Source organism: Drosophila serrata, unplaced genomic scaffold (genome assembly GCF_035046125.1).
Source record: "Drosophila serrata isolate PLE 108 unplaced genomic scaffold, ASM3504612v1 contig_272, whole genome shotgun sequence".
Lineage (NCBI taxonomy): Eukaryota > Metazoa > Arthropoda > Insecta > Diptera > Drosophilidae > Drosophila > Drosophila serrata.
This window is the reverse complement of record NW_028257170.1, coordinates 7,020,807-7,043,794: the sequence shown is the minus strand read 5'-3', so window position 1 is coordinate 7,043,794 and position 22,988 is coordinate 7,020,807. Positions and strand designations below refer to the sequence as shown.

The window sequence follows — 22,988 nt, the reverse complement described above, 5'->3', positions numbered from 1 at the left end:
ATGTATGTGTGTACGCGTATAAGCAGGCTGTCAAGGCAACCCTGGCGGCAGAACAACAAGTCTATCGCTTATCGATAGTCAGAACGCCGCTAATTAAAAGCAGAAAACAGTGTCATTTACGCAATTGCAGTACAACTGGTTTAGCAATATTTTTAATAAAGCTAATTTGTGAGGCAACTGGACCTTTTACCGAGGGTTAACAGCGGCTTAGAGCCACTCAAACAATTCGCGCCCGCCGAACATATACACAAAGCGCGCACAGGGTTGCATCTGGCGCCGTCGTCACACACCAACATTAACATACACAAGTACACAAATACGCAAGAGAAAGTACTGAGCCATTTTGGAAAATACAATTCCGCCATATTTACCGGCAAAATTCAAAATATTTACACTGCCGGTGGTCACCAGAGTGGCGTCCACCGTAAAGTGCATCAATCAGGTGCCGGGCCAGCAGCGTGGCGGGGCGGAGCGAACGGAGCGCATCAGCCAGTCGCCGTCTGCCGCCACAAAGCAGCACAATAAGCGATAGGCGGAGGAGAAGAGGCAAGCAAGCTGTGAGTTGTTAGCGAAGGTGGGACAGGACAGGAAAGGCCAAAAGCGAGCACGCAGTTGCGCGGGTGAGTCTCCGCCGGACAGCCCGGACGCAGCCAGGTACTAATTTCGATACTATTTCGCTATTCCCAGCGGTGGCTACCACTCGTACACTCACACAGACACGCGCATACACCAAGCAGCGCGCCGCACACATACGCACAAGGAAAAAACACACACAGACAGGCGGATAGAAGGGAACGCGCAGAGCAGCAACAGCCAGAATCCATAACCGCGATGACAAGTCATCACCACGGCGTCGGCAGCTTCCAGCCGCAGCTGCAACACCACCAGCACCATCAGCATCAGCACCAGCTACGCGCCCCGGTTGTTAAGAACCTCTCGCTGGCTGCAGCCGCCGAGCCATTGCATTTGGGCTCTGCCTCCGCTTATTTCACGCATGTGCTGCCGCCACCAACGGCGCCCACCATTGGGACGGAGCAGGACCCGTACACTAGTGTCTTAGAGGGATCCGATCACATGGGTGCGGAGAACGAGAGCTTCTTGATCGAGGAGATAATCGATGATTATGACGACGAGGCGAACATTGTGGTAGACACCGGTGAGTTCTTTATCGCTGGTGATGTCTACGAGTACTACCCGGTGGATCGGCTGGACAGGCTCACCTCGGTGGCCACGGCGGATGCACTGCCACCGCCCATCATTATGCAGCAGACAAGCGACGACGAAGAATTTATTGAGGAGGACGGCATGCAGATGTCCTCCTCCTGTGACGGCGAAGGCGATATAGAGGATGAGGAGCCCGATACTGATGCCGTGCCAGCGATGACGAATGCGTTTGAGATCGCATCCGAGATGCTAACCACCATCGAGGCAACGAACATCAAGGAGGAACAGCTGGAGAACGAGTTCTACATGAAGGCCGGCGAGGATTCGAATAGCTCTAATAACCAGCTACAGGACTTTAAGCTGTTCGGCACCAGTCGCGTGGAATCGCGGCAAATGGGCGTCAATTCGGCCACTAAGCGATGGAAGCAAACAAAAGTTCCCATACGGATTACCCAGGACGAGTTTAATGTCACATTGTGGTCCTCTTTAAACTCTGAAGACGAAGACGAGGAGGAGGAACTGGATGAGCCCCCCGGTTCCACTGTGGGTACACGAACAACCTCTGCATCTGCATCCAACGTCGCGCGGAACGACGAAAACGGTTCCCCCGGCATGCCAAAGCTGATCATCGATGAACATATGATCAACCACGATGTGCTGAGCGACGGGATTGGTAACGAGTACGTCATCCTGCCTGATCCCTTTAGCACCTCTTCGGTAACAGACGTTGAAGAGGTGGTCAATGCATTTATGGACGATGTCAAGGGCGAGGAGGACAGCCAGCCTCTAAGCGAGCAGTTCATTTATGCGGACAACGATCTGGACGAGGTGTACGGCAACATTGAGCTCATCGAGAATATGCCGAACAACGTGGAGTTAATGCAGACACCGTCAGGTCCAGCAGCGGCTTCGGGCCACCTGTCTGCTTCCGGCGTGACCAAAATCAATGGATGTGTGGCGACTCCCCAGGCATCTCTACCAAAATTGGTGCTCCAGAACAGCAGCACCAATGTCCGACTGAAAAGCGCCGGCAGTCAGTCAAAGGTGACCAAGAGGCAACTCAGTACAGCGTTGCCGGTGCCTACGCCAACGCCACCGCCTCCCCTTGTAGCGGCCAGCATTCTAACCCGGCCGAGACCTACTAATGTGACCAAAACACCAGCAGCACAAGGAGTAACGGGGACAGCAAACCAGACAACTGCGGGAGCAGCCGGTGCCGCCGGCGAGGAGGATGAGGAGCCCAAGTTCCGTTGCTCGCATCGGGGATGCAACAAAGAGTTCCGCAACCATTCGGCCATGCGCAAGCACATGCATACGCACGGCCCTCGCGGCCATGTGTGCAACGTGTGCGGCAAAAGCTTCGTGGAGAGCTCGAAGCTGAAGCGCCACCAGCTGGTGCACACTGGCGAGAAGCCCTTCGAGTGCACTTTCGAGGGCTGTGGCAAGCGGTTCTCCCTGGACTTCAATCTGCGCACCCACGTTCGGATACACACCGGTGATCGGCCCTACCACTGTCCCATTGACGGCTGCTCCAAATGCTTTGCCCAGTCGACGAACCTTAAGTCGCACATGCTGACGCACACGAAGCCGAAACGGAAGTGGCCGAGGACGCCACAGGTCAGCAACAACAACAATAACAACAGCAACAATAAGGCACCCCTGGTGGCCAGGTATGGTCGCCTAGAATTTGGAGAGGATCCTCGCCTGGTATACGTCGATCAGAACGGGGTGATGCTTCTGGACGAGGCGTCACCCACATCCTAACTAGCAGTGCGCATCAATGTCTTGCTGGCCCTGGTCCTGGCCTGAGAGGACACTGAGATGCAGCGAGTTTCAAAGCTGATTGCGAGAAATTGTACAGTTAGTTGTAGCCAGTTTTAATCTCTATCTGTAAACCTATCGAGCGGATGATCTGCAGCGCGCGCGCATTTCTCACCTGGTGAAGACATCCGCCGCCTGTCGCCGCCACCCTCTTAAGTAACTAGTACTAAGCTCCTCTTCTCTAACAAATCGGCTTGCAGTGCAACGGAACCTAGATTATAGCCATCATAATATATGTATCCTTCGTGGATGGATAGTGGTCAACGAAAGGATAAACACCTTAGTATGTAGTGTAGGCTTAAGTAAACCTCACCCCCCCCCCATTTTAATCCCGAATCGATCAGCGTACCCGAAGAACCCAGCCAGACTGCCCCATAAAAACAATAATAACCAATAACCACAATCCAATCTGAACCGTGTGCGGTCTTCGCTCGAATAACAAAACGCGCGCACGCTCTTTTCTACGAGAAAGCAACAAACAACAAATAAGAAACTAGATTCTAACAATATTCAGTAACACACACCATAGGCTATCTATATATATATTTTTGTAATGAATTGTAACACTTAGAGAGCATTGAAGTAAAGAGTTTAAGTACGGATTTACCATAGAAGAAACATGAGCAAACAATTCACAAATGGAAGGAAGCACTTCAGTTATGTCGGAATTAAACAAGGGAATACCTCTTCAAAATTAAACGAAAATAAAACAAGGAAAAACAATGCAACTATTTGCCTTTCTAATGGAAATCTCGGCTTGTTCTGTATTGGGGACTCCCTCTCAAGTGACTTATTTTGGCCCTATTTGCGTGACTTGTGTAAGAGTTAGATTTATTTACGGACATTAACTTGTAACTACGGCTAGAGATAACTACGTTAAACAGTGCGGCAGGGCGTCGCTAGCTAGTGATGGACAGTTCCCGGCTGTTGTCCACTTCAGATTCGGATCATTCGACGATTAGATCGATCGTCTTTGAACATGTGTTGTTCGTTGCCAGTACCAGGTGCCACCTCCACCTCCCAGACCATTCATTGATTGCTTGTGTAAACGCGTGCGGATGTGGATTAGATAAAGCTTTGCCGAGAGGCGGCGTGCCAGTGCTCGGATATTTTTTTTGGATACTGGCGACCACAGCGCTTAGGTGACCTTGAGACCCGAAGCCACAGACATCTCGGGCATAATGTCCACCATGGTCGCACTGGGGGAGATCAGACCGGCCAGGGAGAGCAGGACGGAGTAGTTGAAGTACCAGAACACGCAAAACAGCACCATGAAAATGACGTCTGCGAAAGACGAGAGCAATAATAATAATAATCGAGATAAGCGTGAAAATTCGCGCAAAATGGTATGACGAATCCAGGAAAAGCCCAGGTGTTGCCTTTGGATCAAGGGAACAGCACTTACGTATTGTTACGCGCTCCCACTTCTCCACCATGTACAGCTCGGTGACCTGAGGAAGTTTAATTTATTAATTAACTCTACGAGCTGAGCTTCTAGGCCATACGCTGGTTTTTATAGATTTTATTACGTACCATGAGGTATCGGAACCACCAGTAGCTGGCGATTTCCACGAGGTTGTCGAGCATTGCTGCTAACGAACTGCTTAAAACAGTAAAATAGGGAAACAAATAGGGGCCGGGGCGGAGCGCGTTTAATTTGTAATTAATCCCACTTAGGTTTGTGCTAACTTAATGTTGACTTAGTGTGACCAGAGCTTGGTAATACTATTGTGTAGCAGGGCTACCTGTCCAATAAAATATTTATATAAGTTTAAGTAAAAAACTATAGATTGCAATTACAACAAATATGAATAATTAAAAGCGAAGTAATTTATAATTTAGTAAAAATTATGGCATAAGAAAAGTGCTGGTTTAAATATTTTTAAAAGTGAGCAGTGTTGGGTAAAAGAATAAGAAATAGGGTTACCTGCAGTATATTAATATAACGGCTATTTAGCAACACTGACAACAATCAGCCGCTATATTTATTTACAAATTGTTGTGAAACTTTATTTACTTAAATATAAAATAATTAATATACAAATATGTCCACCCATGTGGTTAAGCTTATCCAACGCACCCATCTTTCGCACAGCCAGTTAGACGTCAAGCCCTTCATATACGTTCGAAGCCACTGGCTGGAAAACGAGGCGGAGTTCGACTTCCTTTCCACAGTGGACAATAGGAGCTACCGCGGCAGCCTCAAATACGAGGAGCTGCGGAGTGCAAGCAGTGAACTGGACCAGCCCTTTGAAACCTTCTTCGAAGAGTGCAAGGGGGCGATGACCACACACATGGGACAGCAGGGATTCGACTACGAACTGTGTCTGGATAAACCCGAGCAACCTGTCTTTAAGATGTACAAGTGCATGGGCTACGAAACGTTATACTTTGAGATTACCTTGCGAACGGTGTCAAACTGCTACCAGTTGCTGGATGCAGCCATCAAAGCGGGCCAGCAAAAGCCACCTGCTCCTGCTCCAGTAACCGCTGAATCCCAGATCCAGGAAACCACATCGCTGGCTGAGTATGAGCAGTATGTAAAGGATTCCAAGCTGAAGGAAGCGGAACTCCTCAAGAAGTTCCTTGTGCTAATAAACAGCAAGAAGGCGCACATCAGAGATTTGGAGAACCAGCTAGAGGAGGAGCGCTCAAAAAAGTCCCCCAAGAGCCCCAAGATCTCCACTGATGAGGAGGAAGATGAAGCGTATGGAGCGGCCACACAGGCTATGAACGTGGAAGACGAAGACTCGTAGTAAAACATTCCCTCTTCGGTATGTGCTTCAAATGTATTTCCATTTTGTTTTATATATTTTTTTTAGTTTTAGTTTTCTCTCTTCGATCGTTTGATTTTGTAAAATAAATTAGATTTATAATGTATGTATATGTATATATGTATAAATAAACAACAAATAGACGTATGTAACGTAAATACATTAAAAATTACCATTAATATGTGTCGAGATGTGGCTTACAATTAGACCAACAAAAGATCGCTTTTTTGTTTTGTTTCGTTTTGGAATATATAGATAGAATCAATAGTTATCGTTGCAGTTATGTAAAAATTAAAAGCGTTTTACATTAAAAAAAAGGGTTAATATGTAGCCGCTATCATATAGACGTCGTTATGCATAAGTATTTTTGGGGTGTGTGTAACATTTTGAAAGAGTAAACAATTGGAGCTGATATTGCCGGAGGAGCTATAGTTGGTGGAGATCACTCAGAGGGCAAGCAGGTCCTCCTCGGCGGCCGGTTTCTTTGGTGTTTTTCGTAAGCTTTCGCTAGCTCCCCCTGCACCTGTCGCGGCACTACTGGCGGAGTTCGATGCATGGATAGTTGGAAGATTTTCAGCAGCGGCAGCACGCTCCTCAAGGAATTTGTCAAACTCCGAGCTGGTGAGCTCCTCAATGCCATCGATGTTGTGCTGTGTGGCGGAAAAAAGCTTCAGTCAGTTGCCATACATTAATATCCAATAGTAGTTATCAAAAGCAAAGGAAGAGTATGTAAATCGATTAACTAAAGCTGACTTTGAGTGTGCAATGGTTAGATGCGCTTTAAAAAAAGCAAAGGGAGTGTGCTACTCGCATGGCTACTTACTGAGTTGCCCAACCACGCCTCCATCTCGTCAATCTCATTCTCTTTCGTCGACTGTGTGGGCGCCACAGAAGAAACCAAATCGAACCAAAGCCAAAAACGAAACGAACGAAACCCAAAACGCAATTTGCATAGAACAAAAATAAAAGAAAAGCCAAAACGATATTCAATTTAAATTCAAAATGGTTAAATCAATGGCCGAAAACAAGGTCAAACAGTAAGGGAACGGAACGAAACAGATTCGAACGCCATTAGTTAGACCGGCTGTCTGGCGGCTAGCTACTCACTTTACTTACCACCGGCGGATCGCCGGTTGCGCGATGTGCCTGCTGCTGTGACTGTTGGTGCTGTTTGTAAGGCGAGGCGATGGCAGCGGCGGCGGAGGCCGGAACACTACCTGCGGCAGCGTCCACGGAGGGTATATCCCGCAGCATATCAGATTTACTGAATGAAAATATTTAAGTTGAGAAGGTTTTGATTTGGTTTAGGGCTTGGTTAATGTACGCACTGGTTGCCATCCGTTCGCGACTGTGCCAGCATATCGAACTCATCGGCAGCACCTCCTCTCTGTGGTGCCGCTGCGGCTGCTCCTCCGCCCAGACTGAGCTGGCCCATTCCCTGTGGGAGCTGTTGCGCCTCCTCGCTGCTCTCGATCAAATCAATTAGCAGCTGGTCACTTTGCGGCGTATTGCTCACGGCAGTCGTTGTGGTCGCAGGCGGTGGGACCACACCCATTGCAGCGCCCAGCACTTGCGATGGCGAGGTGACAGTGGTTCCCAGACCCTGTGAGCGATTCTTCTCGTAACGCTGGTGGCGCAAAAAGAGATTGTTCAGCTCGTCATTGATGCGCAGGAACTCGGCAGTCAGCTCGTCGTCCTGAACGCGTCCGATCAGATCCACGATGCGAGACTGCATCTCCTTGCAGGTGGAGGTCAGCTCATTGAGCAGGGCATAGTCATCGGGTGACTCCTGGCCGGGCTTGAGCACGCTCAACATTTCACTCAGAATGGACATATTGTTGCTAACGATCTCCAGCTCTGAGCGCAGCTTGGCAGCTTGATCAGGAGTCAAATGCAAGGGTCCAGCGTTCGGTGGAGCAGCAGCAGCAGCAGCCGCTGCAGCGGCGGCGGCCATGTGTTGGGGCGAGATTGTGTGCTGCTGCTGGGCGGCCACCAGCTGTGAATGCACTTCGGGAACGCTCTAAATGGAATAGTAAGTAAGATATTACAACAAGGACATAACATTTAAGGGAACTAACTCACTCTCTGTGGCGTATAGATGGGGGCCATGGCATCCAGATCATTGGCCGGAAACTCTATGCCCTTGTTTTTCAGTTCCATGTACATTTGCGTGACCCCATTGAGGTCCGGCTGGTTCTTAAACGCATCGGCCCAGATCTGGATGAGGCTCAAAACCTTCTCCTGCATGGCAGCTGGCGGATCGTTCTTGGGTCCAATTAGCTTGACCAGCTCGTTGATGAAGTCCTTTGAGGCCACCAAAACGTGGAACGCTTTACCACAGTTCTTCACGCATGTCTCCAGGACGGTCAGCGTGTACATCACCACCTGGTTGTTCTTGCCAGCGTTCTGCGTCAAACGCTTCCTAATGGCACGCATGGCATCACGGGCGGTGTCCGAGGATTCGTTGATCATGTCGCAGATCTCCATGTTGGCGGCCCAGTTCTCCGAGGCCAGATTGGCATCGGTGGCGGCCTCTAAATATGGGGGAAAGAAAATGAAAAGGTGATAAGTTAAGGTGCAGGATAAATACAGGAACAATCTAAGTAAATACTATGTTTTGGATTTGAATGATTAAACATCTTTCAATATTTAGAAATGATTTTCAAGATTTAGAGTATTTTATAGATCAGTTTACTTAAATAAACTTCTTGAAAGCATTACTTAGTTATATTTTAATATTATTCTTATTTAATCTTTGAAATTCAAATTATTTAATTGTTTATTATTTAGATCGATCATCGCTTCAATCAACACCTTGTTAGCTTGTTGTAAAAACTGACGTTAATTAGTAAATGTTGTTTGTTTTGTTTGTATTTTGATTACAAACTGAAAATGCGAATTTTTTCGAGCAGGTGGCCGAGTTATTAACCTTTACCGCTGCCCCCCTTACATACCTTTGTACATATTTAATTTTGTAGCCCAACTAAGTGCAATGACTTGCTTTAATTAAAACGCACATATGTACAAAAGGAGACAAGCAAACAACAGTGTATACTGAAAACGAAAAACAAAACAATAAAAGCAAATACAAGCGAATAGGAAAATGCATCTCTGGGATATCAAATAACGGTCGCCCAAAGCGAACAACAAAAAAATATGAGCGGACAAAAATATGAAGCAACAAATTAGTAAGGCGCACCAACACCAATGCAGGTGAATGCGCCGGTGTGCGTGTGTAGCGGCGGCAAATGGAAATGACTGCGAAAATGCGACGCAAAGGGTAACATGAAATAAATTAACACATTTTTTTTATGTAACCTAAGGCAACGATGATGACTAATTGCCATTACTTCCAGGCGATGCGAGCGTTGGAGCAGGGGGGGGCAGGGTGGCAATAAGCAATCAAACACACAACAAGAGCGCATCAATAACAATACCCCGAAATGCTTGAGTGTGTGCGTGTGTATCTGTGGTTGAGGTGAGCAATAGGCAATATCTTGTAGGGTTGAGTGGGCTGTTGTCACACCTGCCAGCATAGGGGTTAATCTTATCAGAGTTCGCCATTCGAAATCCAATCGGGTTGATGATAAGTGCACTGAGAGTGTGTTGGTGTGCGTACGAGCCGCCAGTAGGTGACGAAAACACACAAGAAGAAAGTGGTGAAAATTCAATTTTCCAGTGGCCCAGCTCGGCTCAAGGGGTTCTCCCAATCGGAAAACTTAATGGAACTTAGCCGAAAAAACACGCATATGCGTTGTGTGCATAGAAAATGGTACAATTTAATCATATACACACACCCCCACATCCGGTGGGAGCGGGGGCGGGGGTATCGGAGGGGTTATACTACTCTACACTACATTCTACAGACTCACCTATGCGCTGGCCAACGGCCGTGGAGAAAACATTGCCCAGGGCGCCAACGTTGAAGAATGAAGCCATTGTGAAGCGGTTTCTCTGTGTGTGGTGTTTTGGTGTCCGTTTCCTCTGTTCGTTTGCGATTAATTTTTCCTTTATTTACCTTCGTCACCTGGAGCACTTTTTTGTATGTTTATGCTGGCCAGTGTGACCGATCCCGACCTTATAAAAGAAACCAGCCGTTCCAGGAATATACCAGCAAGCAGTGTTGGAATGCGTAATAATATTTTATGACACTTGTTTCAATTTCCCTAAATATATTTTTGTTTACTTTTATAATTCTTATAATAAAGACAAAAGCCAATTTATCCTAAATTCTTAATTTAAGTAAATAAAAAAGTTTAAAGATTTGAAAATTTACTAAACAACCGAATAATATACCATCTACACATATTTTGGTATTATGTGAAATCGGCAAGTTACTGCTGGCCACACTGCAATCAGCCGAATTTTTGACAACCCTGTAACATCGTAAAAGATTTCGCTTTGGCTATATTTTTAATTGGACAATTCGCAACGCAAACAGCCGAAAAATGTCGCGACAAGCCGCCAGATTGGACGCCAAAAAAGTGGTGAGTTGAGCGAGACGGGGGGCAGCAGTGCAGTGGGTCCGCCATCAGGGAATCCGCCGCCTAGTTGTAAGGTTAGTTTTTGCCTAGAGCCCTAAGAACGAATCTTTGACGTGCCACCCACCCTCAAAATCGGCTTCACTTCATTCGCTTTTCCAGTAAGTGGTGTGGTGAGGGCACACGCGGGAATCAATCGCACAAATCGCGAGTGCCGCCAGCTGCGTGCGGGCTATGGAAACCCATTTCACCGCCAGCTCCCGTCCCACAACAGCCACGCCTAGAATGAGCGCCGCCTCCTCCGCTACCGCCGCAGGCAACAATAGCAACACCAGCAACAACGCCGGCAGCAACACCTTGAATGTAAACACGTCAGCGGGCACCACCAATGCCGCCGCTGCCGCCGCCCAACCAATCCAGGTAATACCTATGCCGCTGCTGAACACAGGAGGAGCCCAGATCATAATCGGACAGCAGCCTCAGGGCCAGGCGACTGGCCTACAGCCACAGCTCATACCGCTGCAGGCCAATCAGATCATGCTACAGGCGGCGGCGCAGCAGCAACCCCAGATGCAAGTGATGCAGCTGCCCGACGGCCAGACTATTTTCTACCAGACGCCCACTATTGCCCAGCTGGATCCAAATGCAGCGGCCGCCGCAGCTGCTGCCGCCGTTGCTGCCCAACCGACGCCCCACTACCTCAATATTAATGGCCAGCTGGTGCAGATAACGCCGGCGGCAAATGCAAACCAAGCGGCCACTGCCGGTGGCCAGCAGATCATCATGGTGCCGCAGACGGCAATGGCGGCGGTGAATGCAGCAGCGGCCAATGCAGGAGCCGCAGGAGTGGGTACGGTGGTCGCCCAACAACAACAACAACAGCAGCAGGTTCAATCCCAGACCCAGCAGCAGCAGCAACAACAGAGCGCAGCTGTAGCTGCTGCTGCAGCGGCCAGCGCTGCCGCGAATAATGTAAGCGCCGCAGATGTCAGCACAAGCACCACAGGGACAAATACGAACAGCGAGGATGAGAGCTCCAAGGGCGAGGCGGACGAGGAGCCTCTCTATGTCAATGCCAAGCAGTACAAACGCATCCTGATCCGGCGGCAGGCTAGGGCTAAACTGGAGTCTCGCATACCCAAGGAACGGTGCAAATATCTGCATGAATCTCGCCATCGGCACGCGATGAATAGGGCGCGAGGCGAGGGCGGGCGCTTCCATTCGGCGCAAGAAAAAGGCGATCAGTCCGGACCGGATGGCGGCGGCGGCATGCCTATGGCTCCCAGTAGCATGACCCTCAGTCGGGGAACGGCGCGGGCACCACCGAAGCTGATAGCGCCACACCAAACACCTAGCATAACCATAACGGCGATCAAGTCGGAGTAACGTAACAGCCGCTCCGCGGCGGCTTAGCTGTAGATACAAGATTAGATCATAGTTCAATAGTCCTAAGGTAGCCACCTCACCCACCCCGTTCGGACTAAAATTGTATTTATTCTCAATTAATTTTGCTTGGTTCCCAATTCCGTTTCCCCATGGGTGTTGTTAGTATCCGAATTCTTTTTTAGGTAACATCAGTGGTTATTTTTTTCAATTTCAAGCTTTTGAAATCTTTATTATTATATTTGGTTTGAATATTCATTACAAAATGTGTTTAAAAGTAAGCTAGTCCTAGTATTTATGGTGCAAATATTTTATTGCTTACTTTCTGACACATTTTTAATAGAATTTAATACCATAGCGAAATCTGTGACATCCCTGATAAAGTATAAATTAATTTTTGAACTATATTGTCTTGAAGTGCAGATAAAAATTGTGCAATTTATTAAATAGCAAGCAATTATTAAATTTTTAGATCGCCAAACTTTATACAAAATGGAATTGGGAACACAGCCCGAGTCACAACTCAAATAATATCGATTAGTAGACCAAATCAGTTCCCAAAAAGCCGCAAAATAAATTTAAAGAAAATGTTTACAAACTTTAAAAACTATTCTAGATTTGTTTAACTGGGAAGAAAACAATTTAATAATACGTTTTGATTCTGGTTCTGGATTTGATTTTTTATTAGCTACTTTGCTTTCCCCTTCTCTCTTTTTCTTTTGACCAAAAACCAACCGAAAAACACAGAACTCGGAGTTCCTGACACTCACCTACGGGGCACTGGTCACCCAGATGCTGCGCGACTTCGAGAACGTCGAGGATGTGAACAAGCAGCTGGAGAGGATCGGCTACAACATGGGCATGCGTCTGATCGAGGACTTTCTCGCCCGTACCTCGGCGCCCCGATGCCTGGAGATGCGCGAGACGGCCGATCGAGTCCAGCAGGCCTTCCGCATCTACCTGAACATCCAGCCAACCATCTCGAACTGGTCGGCGGCCTCCGATGAGTTCTCGCTGTTGTTTGACAGCAATCCGTTGACGGAGTTCGTCGAGCTGCCGCCGGACCTGACAAATCTGCGCTACAGCGCCATACTCAGCGGATGCATACGCGGAGCCCTGGAGATGGTACAGCTGGAGGTGCAGTGCTGGTTCGTGCAGGCAAGTCTTGTTGTGGAATTACTCTCACTCTGGCTTTTTTGTCTTGGCTAATTGTGTCTGGTTTGTGTGTGCTCTGCGCGTGCGTGTTTGTGTTTGCTTTTGGGTGTCCCTTTTGCAGGATCAACTGAAGGGCGACAATGTGACGGAGCTGCGCGTTAAGTTCGTGCGGCGTCTAGAGGAGGTCATACCAGCTGGCGAGGATTAAAAAACAAGTGTGGATCAGTGGATCGGAGCGCATACTATGGCTTTTATTTCTTTGGGGGTGTCAATAAAAGCACATTCTGTAGAATTTAGAATTTAAGAGTCTAGTATTCGGGTTCAAATAAACTGCGGCAGTCCCAGACACATTCCGGAGCAAAAGCGGCGGCAAAAGGAAGCAGCAGCAAGAGCAGGATCTACAGCAAACAAGTAGTAGCAGGAGCAAGAGCAGCAGCAATAAGAATCGTATCAAACACATTTTATTTTTACGTTTTATTCGACCTTTATACAAATGATTTCGTTTCTTTCGATATTATATAAGAAAAAATATATAGAAAATATGTACATCTGTTCATATTTGGCATGATTATTATAAAGCGTCATCATAAACTGTTATATATTTTATACAATTTAACAATTTGAAGAACCCCTCTCATACACATTACCTTCCTAAAGGCTTGGATGAATAATAATTGTTAGTTTAAAATAAACGCAAGTATATTTAACATGTTAAATATTAAAAAATGTAAAGTACAAAAAAAGGGAAAGCTTTCCATTGACACATTTTTTCACAGATTCCCCTGGAAATGCACAATTTGCTTTTAGTTGTTACCAAGTTAAGCAAAGTAACTGCGAAGAAAATCTCCTTTCGCACATATTTAAACTGATTTTAAGGATACATTTTTTTGTAGTATTTTAATATAAAACAATGGCTCTTCTTACATATTTTAAAAGGCTTGGTACAAATAATGTTAGAGAATGCTTACATTCAGCGGAACGTGCAAAAATGTGTCAGTGAAGTTAGACTCTAAGATTATAGGGAACTGCTGGCCCTTTATCAACTGCTTCGTTGTACATTGTGTGTGAGAATTGGTTATATGTATATACATATGCCCTGATAAGGCATGCATATCTGTCTATATGGGAATAATGGCGATGTTTCGTCTGGCACCCAACAGTTGCCTGCTCAACGGAAGCGCTCTTTGGGTTCTAATTACTTTGGGGTACATATATGTACATATGTCGTGGCATATAGTAGTTGTAGGATATAGCTTTTTTTTGTATGTTGTAGCGCGGCCAGCCTCCGCTGGGATCACATTTCGGTTGCGATGATGATGCATCATTTTACTTTTTAAATGCACTCAATTTTGATCGCTATATATTTCTGGTTCTTAATGGGGGAAATACTTTTTACAGGCACAATACTTGATTGATTGTTTGGATTACATGATTACAGGATATTCTGGCCTACATTTTGGACTTGGTCTTTGGAGGAATTTGGTTCGGTTCGGCGCGGGGCTGCTTGGGATTAGTGTACATACAGTAGTTCTTAGTTTAGTTCTGCTGTGGACAAAGCATTAGGTTCAGATTCCGGCGCGTCAGAACTTTGCGGAGCGCTTGCAGCGTTTTAATGCAGATCACCACGCAGCAGCCGTTGGCGACGCCTTCAGCCGGACTCTTGCAGGTACAGGAGTTGCCTTTGACGGCAGCAGCGGCGGCGGGTACTGCCGGAGCAGCACTCGTGCTGATGACGGGCAGCTCCTGGGCTTTGGCCTGCCCAGAGCAGCAGCCGCCTGAGACCACAGCAGGCGGAGGAGGTGGTGCTGGTTTGCAGCACCCACCTGTGGGCGGAGGAGGCGTGGCAACAGCACCACCTCCACCGCAGCAACCGCCGGCGGAGGAAGCTGGGGCCTGGGCACAGCCGCAACCGCCGGCGGAGGAAGCTGGGGCCTGGGCACAGCCGCAACCGCTCTTCACGGGCTCGGGAGCTTTTGCCCCACCGCAGCAGCCACTAGTGGAAGGCGCTGGCTTGGCGGCAGCACCACCTCCACAGCAACCGCCGCCGCCGGGAGAGCTGCCGGTGCTCATGGAAGCCAGGTTTTGCAGCAGTAAAGCAACATCCTCGATGTTCTGGTTCATTTCCGCCTGGCGTTTACTCACTTTTTTTGTGGCCGTAGCCACGCTGCCACCGTAAATACGTTTGCCTCCGCTGGAATTTTGGATGGTTGTAGTGGTGGTGTTTGCCTTGGTGGACTTTTGGGAGGCAGCCGCCGCCGATGCACCACAATCGCCGCCGTGACAGCTCTTGGTCTGATCGCACTTGCAGTTGGTGCAATTGCAGATGCCCGCATCTGCTGTGATCTGCTTCAGCGTAGGCTTGTTATCCCTGATGTCCAACTCCACCAATCCAGAGGCGTCGCTGGGCACCTGGGAGGCCTGTTGGAGGGTGGCCTCTAGCAGAGCGGTGTTGTCGATGGCATTGAGAATGTCGTTCAGCAGGGACTCCGTCTCCATGTCCTCTTCGTTTTCAAAGCTGTCCTGCTTGAGCAACTCCTCGATATTTTCCTGGTTTAGCTCCAGAGTGGGTGTAGGCAATGAAGGTGGTGGCACCGTGGAGTCCACATCCATAGTCTCCATTTGGTTATCACCCATGTTACCGCTCACCGCATTGCCGTAGGTGGGCTTCAAGTCCACGAAACTGGGCATCTCGGTGGGTAGGGCCACGCAGGCATTAGTTAACGGAGCCATGGAAATGAGGGGCTTGGAGACCAGGACCCCAGTATCGATCCAGGGACTAGGTATCTCCTCTTCGGCGGCATACGAGAGCTGGTAGGCTTGAGAGGTCTCCGGTAGGATCAGTGGCTCATCGTGATGGACAAATACATTGGACAACTGATGATCCTGCGGCGTCAGCGGGTGCAGCACAACTCCACTGTCCGTACTAGTTGTCTCCGAGCAGTGACTGCCTGGATTTAGCACCAACATCTCTGATTGCTCGTCCTTCTCAGGTTGCTGATCGTGGTGATTATCCTGTTCGTGATCCTTCTGCTGTTTGCTCTGTTGCGACTTTAGTGGCCGCTTCTTTCGCCCCTTGTTAAGCAACTGGCGCTGGTGTGTCTTCTTGTGCGACTTGAGGCTATGCGATGTACTGAACGACTTCTGGCAACTGTCCTCCTGGCAAGGATACGGCTTCTCCCCGGTGTGCGTCCGCCGGTGAGTCTTCAGATGATGCGAGGCAGTAAAGGCTTTGCCGCAGTCGTCTTCCGGACACTTGTAGGGCCGCTCCTGGGTATGGGTGCGCGTATGCTTTTTTAGATCACTCAACGTGGTGAAGCACTTCTGACACAGCTCGCAGTTGAATGTTTCGCCATTGTGGAGGCGCAGGTGAGCATGCAATCTGTTGGATCGGGCGATGAAGATAACCGATTAATACAGCCCTCCACATAGCCATTTGTTTATCAACCTATCAGTTGTCTGGAGTGGGTTTGATTGCTCACCTGTAGCGTGTGTTGAAGGCCTTATCGCAGCCGGTCACTTCGCATTCGTACGGCTTCACCTTTGTGTGGACGCGGACGTGGATCTTTAGGCTGTAGGATGTGAGGAAGGCCTTGTTACAGCCGTCTTCCGGGCATTTGAAGCTGTAGTCGCCTGGAAATTGAACAAGCGGAGTTTAAGTTACAAATGTAAACATTAGCACAGGTTGTAGAGCTGGCAATGCCTTCCAAATGGGCGTAGACTAAAAGAATTTAAGAAGGGGTCAATTTGTCAAAATAGCAGGATTTCCCATAAGTATTAACTACTTTGTAGAGCCTATAAAAAACATACATGAATCCAATTCTGTATATATTTTTATTTTTACAATATTATATTTTCTATGAAAATTACTGTATTCTTTTTGAGGCTTTCTTGCCCTAACCCCATTCACTACGCCCCTAGGAACAAAAATACAGTGTTGAAAAACACAAGCACAATCAGCTGTTAGTCAACGCGTTTTTTTCTTCCGTCGCTGCGCACAAACGCATAGTTTGACGCAAATTTTAAGCGTTTTTTAAATATTGATAATAAAATAATTATGATGACACACGATATAGATTCAATGTTAATACACAGCGTTAGTCGCCACCCGCGTTTATACGACAAATCATTTGGTTCTAACAGCATGATCAGTAGACGCGAGGCCTGGAGTGATGTGGCTGCAGAATGCAAAGTGCCGAGTAATTGCAATTTATGTCTTGAAAAATGTTTGTTTTTAATAATTTGTTGAACATCTCTTGCAGTGGATCTGTGCCAATCTCGGTGGAGAGCCTTACGCGATCGCTACGTCAGGGAAATAAACAAACCCAATCCAAAGGGCTTTCCTTTATTTGAGAAGCTCAACTTTCTCAGGGAACACGTACATTTAAAAAGGTATCATAAACTTACACATACTGGTAATCAGTCATTTTGTAGCCATTAATATAGTAAATATTTCAATATTATAGGAAATGTCCCTCAAGTACGTCGGATCAGCAAACTACATCCTATACATACTATATCGACGAAATGACTCAGGATGAAGCTCCAAGCTCAATGATCACGGAATGTCCCTTGGAACAAAACCAGGAACAAATACAGGAACAGGAACATATACAAAACCAAGGACATAACCAGCAACAGGAACAAGAGTACCTAAGCGATAATGCTGATACCTCCAGTGTGGAGTTCGTTGCGGAACAGACGGTCATTGACAATGAATCCACAGACCAAACACAGCCACTTCCACTGCCTGCTAATAACCAGACTCCTGCAATGGAGCACTTGTCATCTTTTGCTAAGGTAATTAATATGCTTGAGCAAGCTCTGAAGGAGAAATCGAAGCCAATAGAACCCCAAGATCCCTTTTACAAATATCTAGAGAGTATTTTGAGTCGCGTAGACGAAAGAACGCGTTGCGATATTCAACTCCGCTTGCTTAACTTAGCTCACGAAGAGATCAACAGGGCAGGGATAATTTAAGTAAGCTAACTATAAGAATTCCCTGTCCCTGATTGCCTGATTCTTTCAAAAATACCCATAGGTTCTGTACAAAAATTTTAGCTTCTAAAGCTACAACTATTACGAAGTCATTGGTATTATTACTTACCCGTATGGGTCTTTAAATGCGTTCGCAGATTTCCGATTGTGCTATAGCTCCGATAACAGTTCTCGTAGTTGCATCTGTAGCGACTGAGAGCCTCGTCCGAACTCTAAGATATAGAATTCCATTAGAAACATAAACAAAGAATCTCCGTGGGCTGCAGTCAATGGAATGAGATGCCATGCAGGATTATTCGGGCATGAATGAGGTCGTTGGTGAAAGAAAGAGCGGGGCCACTACGCACCGCGAGAGCTGGTTAGCAAAACTGGGTTACAACACACGCCTACAGCGGAATCGCAGGAGTCTGAATCGGAATCTCCACTAAACACTAGGATTAGGAGACGCTACAAAAAGCGTTAGGCAACAACGTTAGGCACATTAGACAACTTGGCTGCTAGCGGATGATGATGGATAGTGTGTACCTCGTAGGCCATCGCCATTAACTGATCGTTCTCGTCCTGCCTGCCGGCCTCCTCCTCATCATCCTCATCGTCCTCGTCAACATCTCGATGGAGAACGCCCGGCTGAATGCAGTGGGTCAGCTGCTCGTCCTCGTCCAGCTCATTCGGATCGTACTCATCCACATAGCTAGAAGATCGATGGCATCGAGTGAGTATAAATGGGGCGAAGACCAAAGATCCACAGTTGAAAACAACCCGAATATCGCATCGGGCGGGGCATTTAATTCCCCTCGCCCGATTTCTGTGTCAGTGGGATCTTTGTGTATATAATAAACGCAACAAGTGTATATACTATGTCTATACAAAACTGCACAGAGATTGCGATTAGTGGTGGTGTTAGAGCGTCAGCAAAAAAAAAAAAAACAAGAAAAACAATTCAAAAAACATCAACAGCAGAGCATCATCAACATGAAAAGCAAAAGGGGGGAAATACCGAACAACAGATAAAACAAAGCTCTTTGGAGGCTTTTTCGGTCCTTATTATTAATCAGATTAATTAATATTTAATGTTGTCATGGTCAAAACACACAACAAAATGCCAAAACCAAAATATAGCAGACGGCAACAGAAACTATAAGGAAAAGCCAACAGCGACTAGCAAGTGCGTGGGAGCTGCTGGCTGGGTGACTGTGATGACTGACGGGCAGCGTGCCCGGACTGCCCCCAAGTCCCTTTCCTTGGCTGCACCCTCCCTTTCCCGATCACAACCCCCCTCTGAGTGCTGAAAAATGAGAAATATGATTGAGGGAACACTACTCATGGCGATAAAAATAGCGCAAATAGGCGTCGTCGCCGAATGGTCAGCGGAAAGAGGAGGACGGAAGGAAGGCGCGGAGCAAAACACACACCAGGCACGGATGAAAAATTGAAAAATTATTGTACCGCAAAATAATGAAACAAAAGCAACCAACAGGAGCCACACAAACAAAAAGAACACAAAAAACAAAGCAGAGGGAGACTGAGTGGACGACGGACTAACCCCATCACAACACATCATTTGGACTTAGGAGACGGAGGGTAAAATTAATTTATGTCCGGTTTAATACCTTTTGAGTGGCAATAATTAATTAAGTGTTTCAATACTTTGATGAGAACAAAATTCACTAAACATATGGATAAGCAAGCCAAGTGCCCCTTATAAAGCTGCTTAAAAACATCGAATAAGACGAAATGGAACGCCTCAAGTGCCTTAGTATATACCCTTGACTTCTAATCAGTTGCTATGTTGTATTATATCTCTTGAAATTCAATAAAACATGGCATGAAAACCATTATCAAACAATCAATTTGTCAGTTTCCGTTGAACAGATTTATTATTTCCATCAAACTAAGCGTAGGTATAAGCTAGATGATCAGTTAAATAAGTTATTTAAGTTCAATATAACCCTGGTGACACACCCAGTCGAACTTTAACCTTTTGTGGGCATACGTGAAATAAATAGAAAGAGAAGAACAGACTTTTCTATAAGTGCCAAATCGAACTATTCTTGGGGGAGAATTTCACAATAGGGCAGTCAGCGGAATATATCGCCCGAATCTAGGCTCTTTTACACGAAGTGTGAATGAGTTTTTGGGAAAAATCCCCACCAGTCTACAAATATACATCTATTGTATGCATATATCCATTCTATACACTCGGGACGACGTTGCTGCGCGGGAGGAGTAGGTGGCAGCGATCTAAATGCGTTCATCGGCGCAACTATTTTTGGACCAAACAAACGATTTCGATACACAATCATCAGCATCATCATCGTCGTCGTCCGAAGAGGAGGCATCATGCAACCATTGCCGCACGGGATTATGGGGAAAGGCTGCAGCTAGCTGATGCTGCTGCTGCTGCAGGCCGAGAACACAAATCAGGCAATTAGCAACAAACATGCAAGCGATGCGGACACCGCCTTGTAATGAGTGGACATTGGAATTGGTCGAAGATTTGCCAAAAATGCTGGCAAGAAAATATGAAAATTTGATTTCTCTTTTTTGAAACAAACAAAAAAATAAAACCAAGCGGGACACGTCACGGCAGACGGACAGAGACAGAGACGCTAGGGAAATATATTTTTCTGTATTTATGTGTGGGCAGAGTGGAAAATTAGCAACAAAAGGGGCAGGCAGGCATTTTTTGGGGAACTGTCCCTGGGCGGGGGTCAGCATCCACCACTCGGAGGGCACACCTGACGGCCCACTATAATTGGCCAAAAAAAAGCTCGACAAAAACTCAACTCTAGCCGATACATGGCACTAAAAATGTGCACTAATTATAGCGGGCAACACATTCTGGCTTTCAACATATTTTCCTATATTTTTATTTGCGATTGCAGCAAATCAAAATGAAATTAAGTGATTTTCATACTAGTTCGTATCGAGTTGAAGGTCGGCTGGCGGAATATTAAATGTTTTATGGGGCGAAAAATTTGTCTTAAATATATTTCCTTAAGATTCATAGGCTCATAACTCAGTTTGTTCTCGACCAATTAAATTGTGGCCTGTATTCCTGTGCCGCGTATGTGTCGTGGTTATTATAATACAAATATTTCATATTTCCTATTTATTTTTATGATCGGAATATTTCTCACACACATATTTGAATGAATTTCTATTTCAAATCGATTTTTAAAAAACGAAAGCTTGCTTCGAAATAATGTGTAATCTCCTGGGGCAAACTTTTGGGAAGAGATCTAAACAATAAATATGTGTGTTTAATATACATATATAAGATTCTTTGTATCTATTATTAATAAAATTAGAAAGGGGAAGAGCCTTTTATGGTGAAAACTAAGAGCAGGAAAGTTCCAGAAATATAGTAGTCTAGGGATAAAATATGATCTTCTTTTCAAGCAAATTATGAAATTTAGAGCCCCAGTGATGCATTTATATTCCGCATATTAAACATTAGAAATTCGTTTTTAAAGGAATAACAAAAAAACTGACTGGACTTAAACTCTGCTTCTTGTTAAGTATTATATCAAATCAATCACAAAAAAAAATATCAAGAAATCCAAACAAAAATTACCCAATTAAAATCAATCGAAAGGCGTAATGAACAGAAATTGCAAGCAAAAATATAAATTAAAGCTCATGCAGCGCAAGGACAAGAAGGAGGGATTCGTTCGTTCCTCATGCAAAGTGGCTAATACCTCGTCTCTATAGTGAAATATGCCGGAGAAGTGACCACCGCACTGGTGCCCATCATGCTGAGCGACACCACGGTTGGCGGCTGCACCTGGACAAGCTTCTGGTTTTCGAACTGATACTCCAGTGTGAAGCAAATGTCATCCAAATTGTACACCTGGCCGTCGCTGGCGCCGGAGCCAACGCTGGCCTCACTCAAGGTGGCAATTAGAGGCACCTGGCCAATGCTGGTGCTGATGAGGGTTTCGGCAGCGCTGCTGGCGGTGTGATGATGGTATGTGATGGGTATGACTGTGATGGGCAGGGGGGTCGGATTGGCGGGCGGCAGGATGAAGATGTCATCTGTCGCCTCCGACGCCACCGCAGGCGTTACTATTGGTGGATGTGTGTGAGCAGGTGGCGATCCTGCTTCCTGCGTGAACAGGGCATTATAGGTGGTCGCCAGATTCTCCAGATTCAGCACCTGTTGCTCCGCCCCGCTGGTGGAGTTCCCATACAGGCTGTAGTTGTCGCCGTGGATGATGGCATTGTCCGATTCCAACTTAGGTGTGAGCAGCTGGGCCAGCGGCCTGCCGCCAACGAAGCCGCCCTCAAAGCCAAGCGAAACAGATGACGCGCCCGACGACGACGAGGAGGAGGCGGCACCGGCGGGCGGGGAGCCGGAGAGCGAGGTGCGCGACGAGTTCGTATCGTAATCCCGGCTGTCTGATAATGAATTTCCATGACTGTTGACCACCGCTGCCGACGTCTTCCAGCCGCCCTGGTTGTAGTAGTGTTGCTGTTGATCGTTCATTCCGCTTTAATATTTATTCGCTCGCGCCCACGCACACTAACACACACGCACACACTAGAAGAGCACGCACGAAGAACGGGCAACAATAAATAATCGAAAATTGCATATGCAGTTGCTTTCTTTTCCTTTCTTGCCGCCACCGCTTTGTCACTTTCTCACTGTGCGCCGTGCAATATATATGTTTTTATGTATGTATCGAAGTATATATGTTGCAAAAGAAATTAGAAAATTTCCAATTGGAACCGCGAGATCTCGCACACATCCGCGATCGACAAAACAACAACAAGATAAGAACTAGAGTGACCGCAGCCGGGTTATAGAAAAATATCGTCGCGTTCCTTATAAGATACTAAAAAAAGCATTAAACTAAATACCAACTACGTATACGTAATTTTTTTTACTGTCACATCCCAAAATTACTCATACGACGCTTATGACAGTCTAAATGTATACAACATTTTTCGCCTAAACTTTTAAAAAAAGAACCATTCATTGTAAACCTTTTTAAAATTTCTTACATAAATATGTTTTCAAATTTAAATTTAGAGAAGAACCTCTATGAGATTTGATTTGATGGTAATTTGAACGGAATAAGAATATAAATATATATAAATATAGTCTAAAACAGCATGTCTGGCTTGGAAATAGTCAACAATGTTTCATAGGTTCTTTAAGTACATATTTGGCCAAAGTTTTGTCCGCCAAAACCATTGTTTGCTTTTTGCT

The 22,988-nt window shown here is 46.4% G+C and overlaps 8 protein-coding genes across 12 annotated transcripts; 5 read left to right on the top strand and 3 right to left on the bottom strand.

The window, feature by feature from the left end:
* The first annotated feature begins 43 nt into the window (after positions 1-43).
* On the top strand, positions 44-3,713 carry phol (pleiohomeotic like). Its single transcript, XM_020961296.2, has 2 exons — positions 44-620; positions 688-3,713. Exon 2 carries the CDS (start codon positions 832-834, stop codon positions 2,926-2,928), a length of 2,097 nt encoding a protein of 698 aa, XP_020816955.2. The 5' UTR covers positions 44-620; positions 688-831; the 3' UTR covers positions 2,929-3,713.
* Positions 3,714-3,795: 82 nt separating this feature from the next.
* On the bottom strand, positions 3,796-4,676 carry ghi (ghiberti). Its single transcript, XM_020961304.2, has 3 exons — positions 4,519-4,676; positions 4,391-4,436; positions 3,796-4,269 (listed from the first exon to the last, which is right to left on the bottom strand). Exons 1-3 carry the CDS (start codon positions 4,570-4,572, stop codon positions 4,124-4,126), a joined length of 246 nt encoding a protein of 81 aa, XP_020816963.1. The 5' UTR covers positions 4,573-4,676; the 3' UTR covers positions 3,796-4,123.
* A 246-nt stretch (positions 4,677-4,922) lies between these two features.
* LOC110190691 (uncharacterized) lies at positions 4,923-8,735 on the top strand. The gene is made up of 2 exons (XM_020961303.2): positions 4,923-5,759; positions 8,672-8,735. Exon 1 carries the CDS (start codon positions 5,031-5,033, stop codon positions 5,739-5,741), a length of 711 nt encoding a protein of 236 aa, XP_020816962.2. The 5' UTR covers positions 4,923-5,030; the 3' UTR covers positions 5,742-5,759; positions 8,672-8,735.
* Positions 5,756-9,891, bottom strand: LOC110190687 (TOM1-like protein 2). Of its 3 annotated transcripts, none has more exons than XM_020961297.2 (6): positions 9,632-9,891; positions 7,842-8,293; positions 7,088-7,779; positions 6,867-7,023; positions 6,583-6,633; positions 5,756-6,409 (listed from the first exon to the last, which is right to left on the bottom strand). In XM_020961297.2, exons 1-6 carry the CDS (start codon positions 9,696-9,698, stop codon positions 6,206-6,208), a joined length of 1,623 nt encoding a protein of 540 aa, XP_020816956.2. In that variant the 5' UTR covers positions 9,699-9,891; the 3' UTR covers positions 5,756-6,205. The 3 variants fall into 3 exon arrangements, with proteins under 3 accessions (XP_020816956.2, XP_020816957.2, XP_086689419.1); XM_020961298.2 differs by having other exon boundaries at positions 6,876-7,023; positions 9,632-9,878; XM_086833293.1 differs by lacking the exon at positions 6,583-6,633 and having other exon boundaries at positions 9,632-9,851.
* Positions 9,892-10,105: 214 nt separating this feature from the next.
* Positions 10,106-12,230, top strand: Nf-YA (nuclear factor Y-box A). Of its 2 annotated transcripts, none has more exons than XM_020961433.2 (2): positions 10,106-10,246; positions 10,403-12,230. In XM_020961433.2, the coding sequence occupies exon 2, from the start codon at positions 10,475-10,477 to the stop codon at positions 11,624-11,626; it is 1,152 nt and encodes a 383-aa protein (XP_020817092.1). In that variant the 5' UTR covers positions 10,106-10,246; positions 10,403-10,474; the 3' UTR covers positions 11,627-12,230. The 2 variants fall into 2 exon arrangements, with proteins under 2 accessions (XP_020817092.1, XP_020817093.1); XM_020961434.2 differs by having other exon boundaries at positions 10,108-10,317.
* Positions 10,109-13,521, top strand: Bet3 (blocked early in transport 3). Its single transcript, XM_020961437.2, has 3 exons — positions 10,109-10,246; positions 12,371-12,781; positions 12,900-13,521. Exons 1-3 carry the CDS (start codon positions 10,208-10,210, stop codon positions 12,984-12,986), a joined length of 537 nt encoding a protein of 178 aa, XP_020817096.1. The 5' UTR covers positions 10,109-10,207; the 3' UTR covers positions 12,987-13,521.
* MTF-1 (Metal response element-binding Transcription Factor-1) lies at positions 13,238-22,587 on the bottom strand. 2 transcript variants are annotated; one of them, XM_020961429.2, is made up of 5 exons: positions 21,475-22,564; positions 18,299-18,464; positions 17,883-17,985; positions 16,258-16,408; positions 13,238-16,157 (listed from the first exon to the last, which is right to left on the bottom strand). In XM_020961429.2, the coding sequence occupies exons 1-5, from the start codon at positions 22,260-22,262 to the stop codon at positions 14,315-14,317; spliced, it is 3,051 nt and encodes a 1,016-aa protein (XP_020817088.2). In that variant the 5' UTR covers positions 22,263-22,564; the 3' UTR covers positions 13,238-14,314. The 2 variants fall into 2 exon arrangements, with proteins under 2 accessions (XP_020817088.2, XP_020817089.2); XM_020961430.2 differs by lacking the exon at positions 18,299-18,464 and having other exon boundaries at positions 21,933-22,587.
* On the top strand, positions 16,408-19,623 carry LOC110190794 (uncharacterized). The gene is made up of 3 exons (XM_020961436.2): positions 16,408-16,974; positions 17,038-17,167; positions 17,242-19,623. The coding sequence occupies exons 1-3, from the start codon at positions 16,833-16,835 to the stop codon at positions 17,753-17,755; spliced, it is 786 nt and encodes a 261-aa protein (XP_020817095.2). The 5' UTR covers positions 16,408-16,832; the 3' UTR covers positions 17,756-19,623.
* Positions 22,588-22,988: the final 401 nt, after the last annotated feature.